The following is a 17,026-nucleotide window of genomic DNA, read 5'->3' as shown; positions in this document are numbered from 1 at the left end:
GTACTGGATTCTGAATATGCTTCGTATGATCCGGCATTGTTTCAAATGTAAATGCAATTGTTGTTTACACACATCAACCTGGTTCTGTGGACGGTGTCGTTTTGGGGAACATGGTGTATGCTCACGTGGAAGTATATGACTGTTAATAATTAGGTCATATGTCTTTAATATGAGTCAACAATTCCGAGACAGAAACCTACGGTTTAATCGTTGTTTTTTTATGTAACACAAACTCTCGGAACATAGGTCATATTTGACGTCGAGCGCGCACTGTCATTGTTGGGGAGCGTGGTCCGCTTCATCCTCGTCCAATCCTGTGTTCACTGTGCAGTATCCACAGATCAAAACACTTCGTGGAGTGAGCTTGACATTCTACTCGTCAGGAACCGTGGAGAAACGCTGGACTCGCTTGCGTTTCGGTGATTCAGACCACACGACTATATATTTTGCGACTGGAGGAATCAACCAACAAAAAACGTCAAGGCAAGTAGGATTTTATGTATAGGGGAATTTATGATAAACATCTATTTAGCTATTGCCTTTATGATGCTGTTTACTTTCCAATTACCGATCTTTCCAAGTAAACCAATCATCAACACATCACGATTTGCTAACCGTCGAAATATATAGCCTATGTCCGAAATTGTTACACTACTCTGGTGAAAAATAAATGTCGAAAAACTGCTGCTGCGCACTAACCAAATGTGTAAGGTGGGGTTGCTGGAAAAGCGGGTAACGTTAACTTTGATCTGAAACGCGTCTTGACGCGAAACAGCACCACTAGTCAGTGGACAGCGCCATCAATTTCAGCTGCGTAATACAGGCTAATAAAGGCGACCATTCCCATTCATGCTTTGATATGTTCCAAGGCAAGGAAAACCTATTTTGGGTTTTCAAAAGCTAATGGGATAGCTGTAATTGTTTTTCATTAGTTTCTGATCAATATTTGTTTTCTAATTAATTTCCTTGCGACTCCTTTGGCCATTGAAATGTTCCATCTGATTATGTGGGCATTATGAAACTATTTTGACCAGACTGGATAATGTGGTTTGAAGGGATAACCTTCTGACCCGGATGAACAGTCATTGGTCTATTCTAATCACGTCCTTGGCCAGAAGAAAAATCCTACCCAAACTGAAATTATTTCTTTTTTTGCATACAACACTTTCACATTAAGCAAATTGTCATAATTTTAACCATATCAAAGTGTTATTTGGATCTTATATCCACTGGGTGATCTGTCTTTATTATTTTTTCACATCAAAATTATAAGAGTAATAATCAAAAGTGGTGGAAAGCTTTGTTTTTTTACTCTTATACTTTCGATGTGAAAATTATAAATACTCAGTACCCAGTAGTTCAGCAGAGGGCAGCTCAAATTGGCTCATCAAATTGCGCTCTCCCATATGCTAGTGAAGACAACCTGGTTTAGCAGTGCGATAGAAGCAGAAATGTATTGGTGAGATGTGCATCCAAGATCTTAATCTTCAACTGTTCCATTCCTGCTGTGTAGTTGTCTGTTGCAATGAGGCAGTATCTATAATTCTATTCTATAATGGTGAGTTGGACAGAATTGGGTAAAATTTTGTAAAAACTGTAAGACAAAAATAATTAGAAAAGAATACAAGGTAAAAACAACTCTACAATAGGCCTAACATTTATCCAAGTTAAGCACATCACATGTTAAACATGCACGTAGTCAATATTGTCCAAATGTTCAGCTTACTTGAATCTATTTTCAGGTTACGTGAATCTCATTGAATGATAACATGTAACCTCATACGTCACACTCAGAGAAAGAAATGGGATTATATAATTCCATACAGTTGACTGCCCTAAAGTGCACACTCAAGCCAAGGACACAGACTAAACACATACTGAAACGATTGAAGAAGCAGTATTGTGATGTACATAGCCTAGACTCAGCTCAGAACAGTTGTTAATAACCACACATCTAAGTGGAATGCAAATAAAACAACTGTTTTCATATGAAACCATTATCTTGACACTCAAGCTTAATGAGATAACATTTTCTTGAGCTGTGCAGAACACCCAAATTGTATAGTCAGTTAATAACACAAGCTCCAGCCATAGGACCCAAGGCCAGGAACTTGGTTATACACAGACTGTGCCAGACAGCTTCCTCTGATTTGGTTAAATTTGTATGTTATCTGCTGAAAACATGCATGGGATGAAAATACAGTATCTGTATGGGAAATGGAGGCTGTCAACCCTCTGTAACCCGCTGTGTCTCTATTTGACACTAAAAGGGAACACTGGAAGGAAGAGATTTACATGCAATGGTGTGATAAAATCCGCATTAAGATACTGTGTGAACAATACTTGGAATTAAAATAAAAATGTCAGCTAAATGGCATATTTTATATTTACTTAAATAAAAAATGTATACAAATATTTTGTAAATATTATATTTATATTAAAATTTTTTATAGTGTAATCTGTGTAAAATATTGAAGATTTTACTACGGGACACAATGGGGCACAATGGGATTACGATTACAGTCATTCCAGTAAGTCATTACTCCAAATGATAACAGCACGTTGCAATTATCAATTTCCATTCAAAGGTTAAAGTGAACAGTGCAGCCAAATAGAAGTAGGATATAAAATGTGGATGTGCCAGATAAAAAAAAAAAAAGACATCTGATTTGAATACATACAGATTAATATTTAGTCTAGTTGCGAAAAATAACATAATTGCTTGAAGAGACCCATTTTAATGTCTTTAACTCTCAAAATTGGCATGCCAGCTTTGAGTTTGTCTATCAGAGGGGAGAAATCCACTTTGAATAGGGAAGAATATTGTTTCCTAATGTCAAAACTTAGTTATATTAACGTGTCTGGTGAGATCTTAATATTGGGATTTTTTTTATCGTAAAGGCTTTTGCATCTGTAGAGATATGGTCCAGCTCTAATTGATACTATATCCAGAGAAGTTACCAAAATAATTGACCAAATCTATTACAACTGGCATACTAGATTTGAGTTAATCTACATACAGGAAAACATCATCATCACAGACACGAGGGCTCAATAGTGCACCATCCTAGGCTGGTGTAGAAATAAACAATATTAACCATTGTTATGTTGCAGGAGGAAAACCCTTGGAGGGTTGGAAAAAATTATTGGAGGATGCAGAATGCAGAACTGTCTGCGAAATGTGATTGGCCCAATCTCGGCTTGGTATTCCTTGCTGTACTTTTTCTCTGTTGCCAAGTCTGTTGCTAGGGCATGGTTTGTTGGTAGATCTGTGACAGTGCCTGCTGCCTAATTTGATTCCACTCAGAAGCTGGGTGCCAGTGTGTCAGTCTGACAGTTATCGGGAGACAGATAGAAAACAAAGGGAAACCATAGCAAGGTGTTTTATTTAGTGGTATAATTGATTATGGTGTTTTGTCGTCCTTACTTGCTGAAAACTTACCTATAGTGGACGATATAGAAGTGATGATAGTGTCTTTCACATTGCATGTTGACTCGGGCACAGCAGATGTTCTGAGCTATGTTTATCAACATTGAGGCTGCCATGCAGTCGAAATAGAGACAGTGTCTGGACTTCAAAAGGGGGAAAGTCTGGATTCAGTGAAGTGAAAAACATTTTGACTGTAGGGGTCAATTATGTCATTCTCTGTATATAAAAAAAGAAGACCAAACACGTACGCGCTTACATAACTGAGCGATGATGGTGAGGGGCGTTGCATTCAACAGGAAAGAAGAGATGGAGAGTGATGTTTTAAGGTGCAGCCAGGCATTATGTGAACCTTAAATTATTCAGCCATCAAACATCAATAAGAAATACAGTTTTGTGCATGTAGGCAATATGGTTCTATGTCAAAATGGGGGATTTTAACCACATGTAGAACTCAGCATTCCTTTGTTTCATCTTTTCAAAAGGGATGTTTCTTTCTATTCTATTTCAGATTTGTAAGTGCCTGTGAAAATACAGTTCTATAATAATTGTCTAACTATTTAGTGATTGATTTGCTTCTTATTTTCTGGTGTCATTTTTGGAAAGGGGCCCTTTGGCATTGGGTGCCACTAGGAAGATTAGATTATCATATTTTTGTGATGTATTTCTTGGCAGAATGATTTGTGGCGCGGATGGCAACCTTTAATCATCTTGTAACAGATGTCTGACGATGCTGGTGCTTCCCACCTAGGGGGACATTATTTTATTTTTTATTAATGCATGAATAAATAAAGTGAACTACACCCAGTCCCTCTTTGCGGTATCATTCATAAAAACATTTCAATCATATTCCGTCCTGGTTTTTACGAAGTTGTATTTTAGTCGCAGGTTCATGTAATGGGCATTTGGCTTGGTTTGTTGGCTACTGGATACATCTGAGAAAAGCTCCATATATCTTTATGAAATTTTTGAGGAAATAATGCGTCATTGTCATTGGTATCTGTGCCATCTGTGCCTGGCAGAGGTGGGCGGGGGTGACATGAGTGGTGTAACAGTTTTCAGACAGAGTCGCCGTTGTTCGTTAAGGTTTTCGTGCCAGCGTGCCACGTCAGGATGCCGCGCACAGAAACACATCTAACATATTTTTACTTCTCTCACAGAACTCAGGAACACAGGAAACGCATTTTCAATCACGATGGGACCATTCCAGGAATACGAGGTGCGTAAATGCAAGTTGATTATGCGTTCTGTCTCATCATCTTAAAACTACATCTGACTATTGTCGATTTAATTGATCATATTTAGAAGACTAGACTAATAGTTCATGATTTATAGGGCAGTATACAGAATAGTGCAGTTACTCACGTGCACATGATCAATAACTACTCTGCGCGCAACATCCAACAACGCACTTTTCCCGTAACAACGTGAGTAAATTTGTGTGGCGTTTCATATGGTTCACAGGAAAAAAAATCATCTGGAAAGGAGAGCCCCCGCAGTCGCATTCCACGTTTGGTCCTTCATCCTTACCATCTCAATGACAAAGGGTCGCCAAATTCCGAATCACCCATTTCAGAAGAGGAGGGAAAAGACTGTGACATCAACTCGGACCGCTCCAAACGAACCATCAGCACCAATAGCTTTTGTTCAGGTATGTGGTCCCATATTTCCACGTTTCAGCTTTAGAGTAGGGTGCATCCTAAAGTCAGTTTAAAATCGATTCCTTACTACACTTCGCTAAAACCGAATAGATGGGCCTTTGCTTTCACCTATCAATAGACTATTGGCACGTTGTTGATGGGACCCATACATAGATGTACTGGATGTTGGGCAGATGGACTGGTCTTTAGGCCTCTGGTCCTTCCTGTATTTCTTGTGCAGACTGCAGATTGACCCTTATTTCACCAATAATGACAAAAATGGGCAACTGAAGAAGATGTGGCACCAGCGTTTTAGAAATACCCAGTTCGATTTCTGATTGTAGTGCATCCTTGCAGCCATGTTTGGCCTGATAAAAGCCATATCATTGTACTGTTATATTGTATAAAGTGATGTAACTAAGTTGGCGACTTCACATTGTACCACACACTAGTTGATTACATAACTATGTACTGGAGGTTTTTTGAGTTCTAACTTAAAGATTAAATCCTCATCTGTGACAGTACTTTGATTAATTTGGCTCTCAACTAGATTTTTCTGGATGAAAGAATACCCTAGATAGAAAACACTTTTGATTAAAAAACATTAAAAACAACCCTGGATTTAAAACATCTATTTGTCATTACACAGTGCTACTGTAACCATAACAAAGTTTGCACACATAACTAAATTGCTATATTATTTGGAATTATTCCAGAAGTGGCACCGCCTTTTATGGTACGCCCATATTTAGAGGACTTCCTTTTAAATTCCTTTTACTACAACTAAACCTATGAAACCAAAATCAACACTTTTTATCACAAAAGATGAAAAACATCCAATCGAAATTAATGTTTTGTGTCCTCTCACCATTTTCTTGCTATTACAACACATTGCTGTGGTGTCTGTAATCATGAACACCGTTTGCATGATGAGTTACGGCACTAACAGATAAGAGGCACTGAATCTCGTGCTGTGAATGTTTGATTGACCACTCTATATTCCATGCTGCATGCGTATTCTTGGCAATACCTGTCTGCACTGTCTACGTAGATGACACCGGCTGCCCCAGTAGTCAGTCAGTATCCCCCTCCAAAACCCCGTCAGGCTCAGACAACAGTCCGCAATGCTCCCCCACACCAGCCGCGGAGCGCAAGGCCAAGGTGAAGAGGGTCAGGGTGATGGCAGAGTGGCACGCCCCCCCGCCGAGGCACAAGAAGGAGCAACGGTTGTCCACACTGCCCACAGGTAAGGTTCTACTGTGGGGAAAAGGTCTTTAGATGGATCATTAGGGGGCTTTTGAATAATGTTGCCCTTGTTGTAATGCGAATGTTGTAATTTCAGGTCTTTTTTTAACTCTAAAAAAAATATATCTTGGAGGATCCATCACATTGAGACAGAGACTGTGGGGAACCCCTTCACATTAAATTAAAAGTTCCCAAAGATGTAAAACTAAAATCTTAATTGGAATATACAGTGGGGAGAACAAGTAGTTGATACACTGCCGATTTTGCAGGTTTTCCTACTTACAAAGCATGTAGAGGTCTGTCATTTTTAATATAGGTACACTTCAACTGTGAGAGGTGGAATCAAAAATCCAGAAAAGCACATTGTATGATTTTTAAATAATGTATTTGCATTTTATTGCATGACATAAGTATTTGATCACCTACCAACCAGTAAGAATTCCAGCTCTCACATACCTGTTATTTTTTCTTTAAGAAGCCCTCCTGTTCTCCACTCATTACTTGTATTAGCTGCACCTGTTTGAACTCGTTACCTGTATAAAAGACACCTGTCCACACACTCAATCAAACAGACGCCAACCTCTCCACAATGGCCAAGACCAGAGAGCTGTGTAAGGACATCAAGGATAAAATTGTAGGCCTGGACAAGGCTAGGACAATAGGCAAGCAGCTTGGTGAGAAGGCAACAACTATTGGCGCAATTATTAGACAATAGAAGAAGTTCAAGATGACGGTCAATTTCCCTCGGTCTGGGGCTCCATGCAAGATCTCACCTCGTGGGGCATCAATGATCATGAGGAAGGTGAGGGATCAGCCCAGAACTACATGGCAGGACCTGGTCAATGACCTGAAGAGAGCTGGGACCACAGTCTCAAAGAAAACCATTAGTAACACACTAAGCCGTCATGGATTAAAATCCTGCAGCGCACGCAAGGTCCCCCTGCTCAAGCCCGCGCATGTCCAGGCCCCTCTGAAGTTTGCCAATGACCATCTGGATGATCCAGAGGAGGAATGGGAGAAGGTCATGTGGTCCGATGAGACAAAAATAGAGCTTTTTGGTCTAAACTCCACTCGCCGTGTTTGGAGGAAGAAGGATGAGTATAACCCCAAGAACACCATCCCAACCATGAAGCATAGAGGTGGAAACATGCTTTTCTGTAAAGGGGACAGGAAGACTGCACCGTATTGAGGAGAGGATGGATGGGGCCATGTATCGTGAGATCTTGGCCAACAATCTCCTTCCCACAGTAAGAGCATTGAAGATGGGTCGTGTCTGGGTCTTCCAGCAAGACAACGACCCGAAACACACAGCCAGGGCAACTTAGGAAACGTATGATCTCTGTAATTGCAAACAAAGGTTTCTGTACCAAATATTAAGTTCTGCTTTTCTGATGTATCAAATACTTATGTCATGCAATAAAATGCTAATTTATTACTTAAAAATCATACAATTTCAGTGTGTGGACAGGTGTCTTTTATACAGGTAACAAGTTCAAACAGGTGCAGCTAATACCAGTAATGAGTGGAGAACAGCAGGGCTTCTTAAAGAAAAAATAACAGGTCTGTGAGAGCTGGAATTCTTACTGGTTGGTAGGTGATCAAATACTTATGTTATGCAATAAAATGCAAATTCATTATTTAAAAATCATACAACGTGATTTTTTGGATTTTTGTTTTAGATTCTGTCACTCACAGTTGAAGAGTACCTATGATAAAAATTACAGACTTCTACATGCTTTGTGAGTGGGAAAACCTGCAAAATCGGCAGTGAATCAAATACTTGTTCTCCCCACTGTATATAATTTGATTTTGTTCATAAGATTTTCTAGGTCTGCCATTAATTGTCACATTGTTTTTTTTAATAAAATTGTAATCTGATAATGACCATTTATTTATCTTTTAATTATTTTTAAATCAGTTACATTTAATGTTTCTAATATTCTGTATGTCCCTTGTCCATCTGGTCAAGCTTCCGACCTGGAAGTTTAAATAGACTCTAGACTCAGCTCACATGCATTTATTAATTATTACAATTGTAATCTTAATATGTTCACCCGGCACAGCCAGTAGAGGACTGGTCACCCCTCTGAGCCTGGGTCCTGTCTAGGTTTCTTCCAAAATTTTGGCATTCTTAGTTTTTCCTAGTCACTGATATTCCACACTCTTGTTTGTTTGTTGGGGTTTAAGGCCAGGTGTTTTGTAAAAGCACTTTGTGACAAATGCTGATGTAAAAAGGGCTTTTATAAATGCATTTGATATTTTTTCAGTGTAAGGTCAAGCTGATGACCTTAACAACTATTACATTGTTCCACAACCATTTTTCTTCAGATTTATTTAAGGTGCCACTAATGGAGGGCATGTTTTTTTCCCATTTGTAAGTTTTTACCCAAAAGGTGGCAGCAAAACATGTCATGTTCAAGTTTACCAATAAATATCAGAGATTAAATGAAGACAAAGTGCCTGTTGATGGGTGGAAATCAATTGGGACCTGAGGTTTTCCAATTAGGCTGATTAGCAGTAGTTTACTTGTTGTTTGTGAGCACAAGTTACCTGTTCTTGGACTCACTCACGGAAGGATCTGTTTTATTGTTAGTTAATTGAAATTCACAGTGAGCACATTTTTCACAATGGTTTTATGTAATGGAAAGAGATGCTACTCAGGTATGTCCAGTTCAGTGAAAATACATTGTTAGTGTCCCAGGCTTCCTTACCTTAATGGTGGTTACCAATCACGGATTAGGAAGAATGTTTGACCCACCTAGTGAGTTGCCATGCTGGCTGACTATTTAAGATTGAAAATTGTTTTTCTTTGATGGAATTATTTGAGAATGATAATATTAATTTGACTACATATTTTTTAAAGTCTGAACAATTACTCAATCATAAAAGGTTTTGTTTATTTGGCAACTTGCTAACATTGCTAACAAACGTTACCTGTTAACATGACAACAGCATTAACCATTTTAAGATTGTAATGAATCAAAATTTAAATTGCGAAACAACGTATTGGGTATGAACCATTCTCTTCCCTATTACATTCAAGTAAAATTTCCCCCTGAGAACTAACATTTAACATTCTGATAGTCGGTGAATGTGGCATAAGCAGTCGATTGTTAGAAATGACCAACTCCTGTTGGTTTTCCGCTTTTAATTATTTAAGTGGTTTATGATTTAAATATCACATTTACTTTCATTCCCACATACATAAGGCAGTTGGTTTATAGTAAAAATCAAAAGTGATACCACTGTGTATCCTTCCATCAGCCAGATGAGTGACAGATCCTGCTGTTGTGCAGAATGGTAAGGGGCTGCCTTCGGGTTGAGTGTGACTTTGGACAGGTGTAGCCTGCTGTTAGGGAAACTATAATACAATGGCTTCAACTTTAATGCTGTCACTGACACCATGATGCCAACCATACATGCACCATAGCCTCTAACAAGGGGCTCTGTGGCTGGATCGAAGTTGTCAGCATGAGTTCCCTTTGAAGAGTGGTGGTTGTTTTTTTACTTCTGATTCTGAATGCCAAGTGTTGTGGTCTGACTAGATGAAAATTTAACTTACAAATAGTCTTTGGTGAGAAACTATGGTTTGTGGCTGTGGTAGTGCTAAGTGTATGTTACCATGTTGCATCTGTGCTGGTGTTTTGTACTGACTAGGTCTCTGTGCTAGGTCAGTGGTAATAGATGTTTTCTGATTCTCTGCAGGTAGCGAGGCAGACTTCAGCTCCTCCAGCAGTGCTGGCAGTCTGAAGAGAGGGGAGAGCGTGGCCCACAACTCCACCGGAAAGAAGACCTCCTCACGCAGGTAAAGGCTTCGGTTGTGGCCCAAAATTGTACGTGTGTAATCTGAGTATGTATGAAACTGAAGTTTGTAATTCACCCTATTGTTTCTGTATGTGTACTACTGTAGGCTGATATACCATGACTAAGAAGTGTATCAAGTCACATCGTGTTAGTAACCCTTAACAGCCCTTAGTTGGGGTATACTGATAATACACCCCAAGCCCTTGAACCGTCCTACTGCCATTATAATTCATACCAACCATAGAGAGTAGTTGCCATTCCTATGGTATATGGCCTGATATACCACTGCTTTTAGACATCCACTGTTCGGGACTACAGCCGCCCTGTTAGTTAGTTGTTTGGTATTCAGAGTACTGCTATGTGTTATTGGTTCAATCTTTGTGGTCAACACTTACATTTCTTTCAATGATCAGAAGGTGAAATTACAACACAATATATATACTATTATCATGGTTTCTCTTTCCATAGTCGTGGTCCACAGATCAGGAGCCTCCCAGTGTTCATGCCACCAGGGACCCACATGGCGTCCCACGATGCCGAGCTTTACGCTCCGTACAGGACCCCAACCAGGACGATCCCCTCACTGACAAACAGCAGCAGCAACTCCAGCCCAACTATACCCTCCAGGTTAACAGCTATGACACACCCTGATACTCTGTGGCCACATCTAGGAACAACCCCCAGCTGTACCCCTCTGTCAGTTTGCCCAGAAGGTGGACACTAGGAGTTGTCAGGATCACAGACTATGTATCTCAAAGGATTGAGTAGCTTTAAGCAATCTAGCAAAATGTCCACCTAGCCTATGATATATGGTAGACTGTTTACATTGTACTTTTTCATTCATGTCAACATAAAATGCCCAAGGAGTGACAGACGTGGGTCAGTTTTATTATAACATGTCACTCATGTTAGATGGTTACTCAACTGAAAGACATCTTTACAGTTGTATCCTTGGTTGTTTCCTTCTAAATGCCTTTTAACGTCCACTGCTGACAATCAGTGGATGGGATCAGGGTGTTTGAGCATGTTCAGCTGTCAGTCACCTATAATCAATTTCATATTTGGTTTATTGTTATATTAAGATGATTTGGCCATTCAAAGACAATAGGCATGCTCTGATCACTTGTTTTTAGTGAGGACTGGTTATGTTAACATTAAAATGTTATGCTTTCAGTGCTGTGTGCTGTATTCAACCCATGCAGCAGCAGATGTGAACAAGTGCCAACAGCTTGGACCACAAAACCCAACCCTAGACCACAAAACCCAACCCTAGACCACAAAACCCAACCCTAGACCTTCACTTGCTGAAGTTTGTGCACTGGCTGAATTATAAATCCTGCTTGCCTGTAGTTGTCGTCTTAGGGCGAGGAACAAGCTAACATTCCAAAAAGTTTAATTGTTCTTAAATGTAGCATCTGTGCTGGAAGAGATGGGCAGTAAGTAGGAACAGAGTCTGGGACAGGAGGCAAGGGAACAATGGCGGACATGAGTGGGCGGATGGATGTTCTCCTCTGAGAGATTGGGATTATATCGGTCTGGATTGGGCTATGCTGAGATTATGGAGGATTTAATAAACAATGTCTGTATTTGGTTATCCTGTTAAGTGTGAGGTATCCACCCTGTGTTATGCTTGAACAGCGGTTATCAGTGCAAGCTTGTTGATATTTGGCAATCTGGGCCATTTGGCCTTATATTAGCAGGCCTACAAAGGTCTGCAAAGGAGGTACTGTTCCTTGTCAGTGGTCATGGGCAGTATCAAAGTTGTTACCCTTACCCATAGGTGTCCTTACAAATATTGTATATATAAATGTGATATGAACAAACCTGATGGTCATATCACATTTATTAGAAAAGGGGTGAACACATTCTCATTAGTTTTGAGTCACTGCCTTGCAGTAAAGCTATAGTGTTGTGATCAGGAGTTGAAAGTCCTGGTGGAGGCAAATGGGTGGGGCCTTGTGAATTTGCTCTGTGGCATCCAGTGTAGATGTCAGACAGGGCTGCCTCATCTCGTTATGCTCTGGGGACGTCTTGTGGAGGTCGTGCAGCTTCCATGCTCGATCTTTGTTGTAGGCTGGAGAATGCCCTAAGTGCGCAGGTCCTGGTTGAGCTTGGAGTGTACTAAGTGATAGCGATAGGGCAAGGACAGGCTTAAGGTTAAAGAACTTCTGCACAACCTGGTCGATAGCTGAACTGCCCTGTCTGCATCCCTGCCTTGTTCACTTGGGATCTCACATTACTGTGGTAGTGCTACTAGGCTCTCAGGTTGCTAATGTGGCATAACAGTCATTCGAGTATTCCTTTGCTCCCATAACAGCAGCACTGCATAAGCAAACCAAACGACTATCTTGCCTCTGCTCCGACTGTAGAAATAACAGTTCAGCCCACAAGCTTGTTCTCCTATATGCAGTACAATCCTTATTTATCTACCTTTGTGTTTGATGAATATGCATATTGTCTTTTTATTTTTGATGTTACAGGGTTTTTCTTCCCTTAAGCACAGTGTTCTTCAAGGCTGGGTTTTGTTTGACGTCCTTGTTCTCTTGCTACCTTATGCTACCCTGTTCTATTTCTGGCAAGGATGCAGAGAGCTCTGATCAAAGCATAAGTCTCACGTTGTTGCTAGGATATAGTGCCGGCTGTGAAGTCTAGTTGTAAGAGGGGTTGCTCTGCATATTAGCCAAATCCACCCTCTTATCCTCAAATGAAATAAAATGTTTCATCAATCCTCTTTGGACCTGATTAAGGCCTGCTTAGAGATATTCTGGAACTGTTAAGTACAATCGAAGGTTAATACGCTTGTAGTAATTTGAAAGATGTTTTATGCATTTCTGTAAATTGAGGCAAAAACACACTTACTAGTAAATGGTGAACTTGAACAATGCAAATGTAATTTGGGCTTAATTCTTTCCCTATCCATCCCCTCCCACCAACATGGCATTTAAGTTTTCTTTTTTTTGTCCTGTATTCTGCAGCCTGGTAATCCTATGCCAGTCGTAATGCCTGACTGGCTTTGCTGAGCCTATGTCCTGACAGTGCCCATCCTTAGTCAGAATTGACTAAGCAATAGATAAATACTGCTTGCAAGGTTTCCTTCTTAGACAAGCTATTCTGAGCTTTACATCGGGAGTTCCGCAACCCCGCCCCCCATGGCCTAGTTCCTTTCCCGACAGAACTGAGCGAGTCTGATTCAGATGGGGCTAAACATATAGCACAGAACGGAGTACGGGGTGTAGCATAGGTCAGCCTTCATCAGAATCCATGTTGAGAATTTGACTTCTTAGATCAAAAGATGCTGTCTCAGCAGAAGAACAGGTGGGCCTTGGCCGTAGTACAGTGTCATTTTCTGTCTTCCTTCCCCAGAAGGGTGAGTCCCAGGACATACCATTCCTGTGGGGACAACCACGGCATCAGACCCCCTAACCCAGAGCAGTACCTCACACCACTGCAGCAGAAGGAGGTGGCTGTTCGTCACCTGAGGAGCAAGCTGAGGGAGGCAGAGAACACTATCCACGATAGGTTGGTTCTCACCATTTTACTCTCCATCTTTTGCTTAGCCAGTCTCCTAAATGCATTTGAGGAAGTGCATTTTATCTACAGTTCATGTTAAAAACAACATAAGACTAGGATTACAAATTTGTATTTGTACAAATTACAGATATTTTGTAAAGTTAGCCCGACATGAAAACAATTGTTTGGATATAGCTAAATGCTAACTGTATTTTACCTTGTTACATAACCAATATTATGCAGATATTTGGTGGACCCCAGGAAGAGTAGCATCTGCATTTATAATAGCTTGTGGGAATCTTGATCAATTAACCTGATTTCCACCTCAGGGAGTCTGAAATTGAGGAGCTGAAGTCCCAGCTGGGCCGGATGAGGGAGGACTGGATTGAGGAGGAGTGCCACCGTGTAGAGGCTCAGCTGGCTCTAAAGGAGGCGCGCAAGGAGATCAAGCAGCTGCGGCAGGTGGTGGACACGATGAAGAGCAGCCTAATGGAGAAGGACAAGGGCATCCAGAAGTACTTTGTTGACATCAACATCCAGAACCGCAAGCTGGAGTCCCTGCTGCGAAGCATGGAGATGGCCCAGAGCGGCTCTGCGCTCCAGGACGAGGCCACCATGGACTTCAACGATGACCCCGAGCAGGGGGAGGCATGTGACCAGGCGGCAGAGAAGATGGACGGCGAGCTGCTAGCTGACGCTGACGTGGCCGACTTCACGGGCGTCCTGGAGCGCGTGCTCATGTCCACAGTGGTGGACGCAGACCAGGACACTAGCAGTAAGTCGCCCTACCCCCCCGAGGCTGACCCTGAGGTGTCCAGTCTACTACATGGTGTGGAGAAGAAGCTCATGCCTCCACCACCCCCTGCTGACACGTTCAGCTACGGCTCGCTCACCTTCCCTGCACCGGAGAAGGCTATCCAGACCGATGGGGTGATCATCCCGCCCGACCTTCACGCCCTTCTGCTTCAGTTGTTGAAGCTCCATGGTGGGGTGGTCGGAGATGCTCTCCTCCCAGGTTCTACTGCCCTCCTGGAACTTCCAGCTGAGCCATCCGCCTTAAGGGTCCCCAGCCCCGGTCGCCGAACTCCGGCCATTACAGTCAGCCCGGACACGTCCAGCGATTCGGGTCTTTGTTGCTCCGAGCCCCAAGTGGCGGTCCGCAAGCGCTTCATGGACGAGCTGGACTTCGAGGTGAGCACCAAGGTACCGCGCGTCCACCCAGGGAAGGGCGAAGTCAGTGAACGCTATTGGAGCAGCAGCTTCCTGGTTGATCTGGTTGCAGTGGCGGCGCCTGTACTGCCAACGGTGGCCTGGCTGTATTCCAGGCACGGCGTGGACGGAGCAGCACCGGTCTACAACATCGCATCACTCATTCGAGGCTGTTGCGTCATGGGGTTGCACTCGCTCCGTCGCGCTACTCGTCAAGAAGGGGCAGACGTGTAACGACCTCCAACCCTCCACACTAACAGCCAGAACCTTCCAACTTAAAGCACTTCCAACTCCCGCTAATCAAAGAGTACTTGTGGCAATGTTTCCTTTTTTTTTTACACTTGTGAATATTATTATAGTTGTTACTTTAGGTTCCCACGCTGTTACTTTGCACTGTGTACAGTTTTTGCCTCGTTTAGGCAAACACTTTAGAAATTATGGTGGTGGGATATATTATTTAACTTTCTCTACGTTGTTGTCGTACTTTGGTCAGCTAATCATCTGGGTAGGTGGTTATGTTGTATTAATATTATTTTGGTTATTCTTAATTTCCTGTGGTGGTACTAGCAACAAAGGTTAATAATGGTTTTTTTCCTGAAACTATTAGAATGTCTTGGGGTGGTGGTGAGATTGAATGATTGTTGATTTGAGCGAGTGTTCATAACTATTTTATGTTCCAAACCTGCGGTCAAAAGCTTTAACTCTTCACCATAAATGTTTTTCCTCCCTAGGAGTAATGCTTTCCGTGTGTAACAACTTGTTCTTAGGAGATCAATGCTTCAAAAATCAACCCACACTTGTTTGTGCCTGAGCAACTATGTATGTGCAATACTGTTTGTTTACATGAAATGTCCTTATATATTTAATATTAAAGCATGATAACTCCACCCACCTTTTGGACTCTTGAGGCATTTTTCTAGTTGAGCTGGTCTGTTTTACCTTTAGTAAGCATTGAGCCTACTCTTTAACCTCCATGCGAAGTTCCTTTCAGCTTTAAAAATTATCTCTTGTATGAGTCCCACTGTTCCTTGTGGCACTTAAGGGTTCCTGTGTAAATTTTCCTGGTTGAGCAAGCAGCGTGATAGGAATCAGAACAGCATCGGATGTGCTTTGGAAGAGATCTTGATGTAGCTAGAGGTGTCAAACCAGTTCCATGGAGGGCCGAGTGTCTGCAGGCTTTCGCTTTTACCTTGTACTTGATTAATTTGGTCACTAATTGGTTAATTTCTACCCTCATCTGGTTGTTTAGGTCTGAACTGGGAACCAACTTCTAGGAAAAAGTATTGTTGTATAAATAACCAATTGAGCTGCATTTTGCAGATCTTGTCTCACAGGTGCCATTGTCATAGTATCCCTTTAAAAATTTAGTGGGCAAATTAAATGTTCAATCAGATTTAATGTCCTGTAATCTCCAGATTAGAGGGGGATCCTTAATTCCAAAGCCAGCTAAAGAGCTGTCTGAGAACAGACAGCTTTTGGAATGGCATAAAAGTACCAAGCCCAAGGGCTCATGTTTCCGCATACATCTGCACAAAAGCTCTCAATGTACAAGTGAATTACAACATGATTTAATAAACAGACAAAAAATAATTAGTATGAGTCAGCATAGGCTTTGCTTTGGACAAAATATGCTGCTGTTGATTAAAATTCTCTAACACAGGCAGTATAGAAACAAGGTTTAAAGAATATTTTCACGTCATATAATGGTGGTCCTTCAGTCTGCACTTATGGACTGCCATCTTAATGTCAAACCACAGGTTTTCAGTGGGATTCAAGTCTGTAATGATTGTCATTGGAGAAATGTTGTGAATTTCAGTGTGTGCTTCGGGATATTGTCTTACTGATTTTGTTGGCTTAATGTCCTGGTACTTTGGGGTTAATAATGCAGTTGACCTGGGACATGGGTCTAGGACCAGCAAAGCAACACAGACTCATAACATCAGACATCTACCATCAACAACCTAGGTTGGTCCAGTGGTCTAAGCCGTTACCTCCAGAGCACATTTGCTCTTCAAGCAAAAACACATTCACGTTTACACAATTTACACAATTAAATGAATGCTTTATGTCATGTAACATCTGTGTTTGTGTAAGGATTAAATACCATTTATGTACCTGTCAGACTGATGCAATGAGACCAGAGCTTGAATGAGAAGTCCATTGCAATGCTAAATAACTAATTCTTCACACC

The 17,026-nt window shown here is 41.4% G+C and overlaps 1 protein-coding gene across 6 annotated transcripts; it reads left to right on the top strand.

Annotated features, from left to right (window-relative positions):
* The first annotated feature begins 284 nt into the window (after positions 1-284).
* sybu (syntabulin (syntaxin-interacting)) lies at positions 285-15,727 on the top strand. Of its 6 annotated transcripts, none has more exons than XM_010904339.5 (8): positions 285-483; positions 4,588-4,646; positions 4,892-5,078; positions 6,173-6,313; positions 10,018-10,117; positions 10,585-10,743; positions 13,483-13,635; positions 13,956-15,727. In XM_010904339.5, exons 2-8 carry the CDS (start codon positions 4,623-4,625, stop codon positions 15,067-15,069), a joined length of 1,878 nt encoding a protein of 625 aa, XP_010902641.2. In that variant the 5' UTR covers positions 285-483; positions 4,588-4,622; the 3' UTR covers positions 15,070-15,727. The 6 variants fall into 6 exon arrangements, with proteins under 6 accessions (XP_010902641.2, XP_010902637.2, XP_010902638.2 ...); XM_010904335.4 differs by having other exon boundaries at positions 6,119-6,313; XM_010904336.4 differs by having other exon boundaries at positions 288-483; positions 13,480-13,635.
* Positions 15,728-17,026: the final 1,299 nt, after the last annotated feature.

Source organism: Esox lucius, chromosome 20 (assembly GCF_011004845.1).
Source record: "Esox lucius isolate fEsoLuc1 chromosome 20, fEsoLuc1.pri, whole genome shotgun sequence".
In the NCBI taxonomy this organism is placed as follows: Eukaryota; Metazoa; Chordata; class Actinopteri; order Esociformes; family Esocidae; genus Esox; species Esox lucius.
This window is presented reverse-complemented; position numbering and strand designations above follow the sequence as displayed.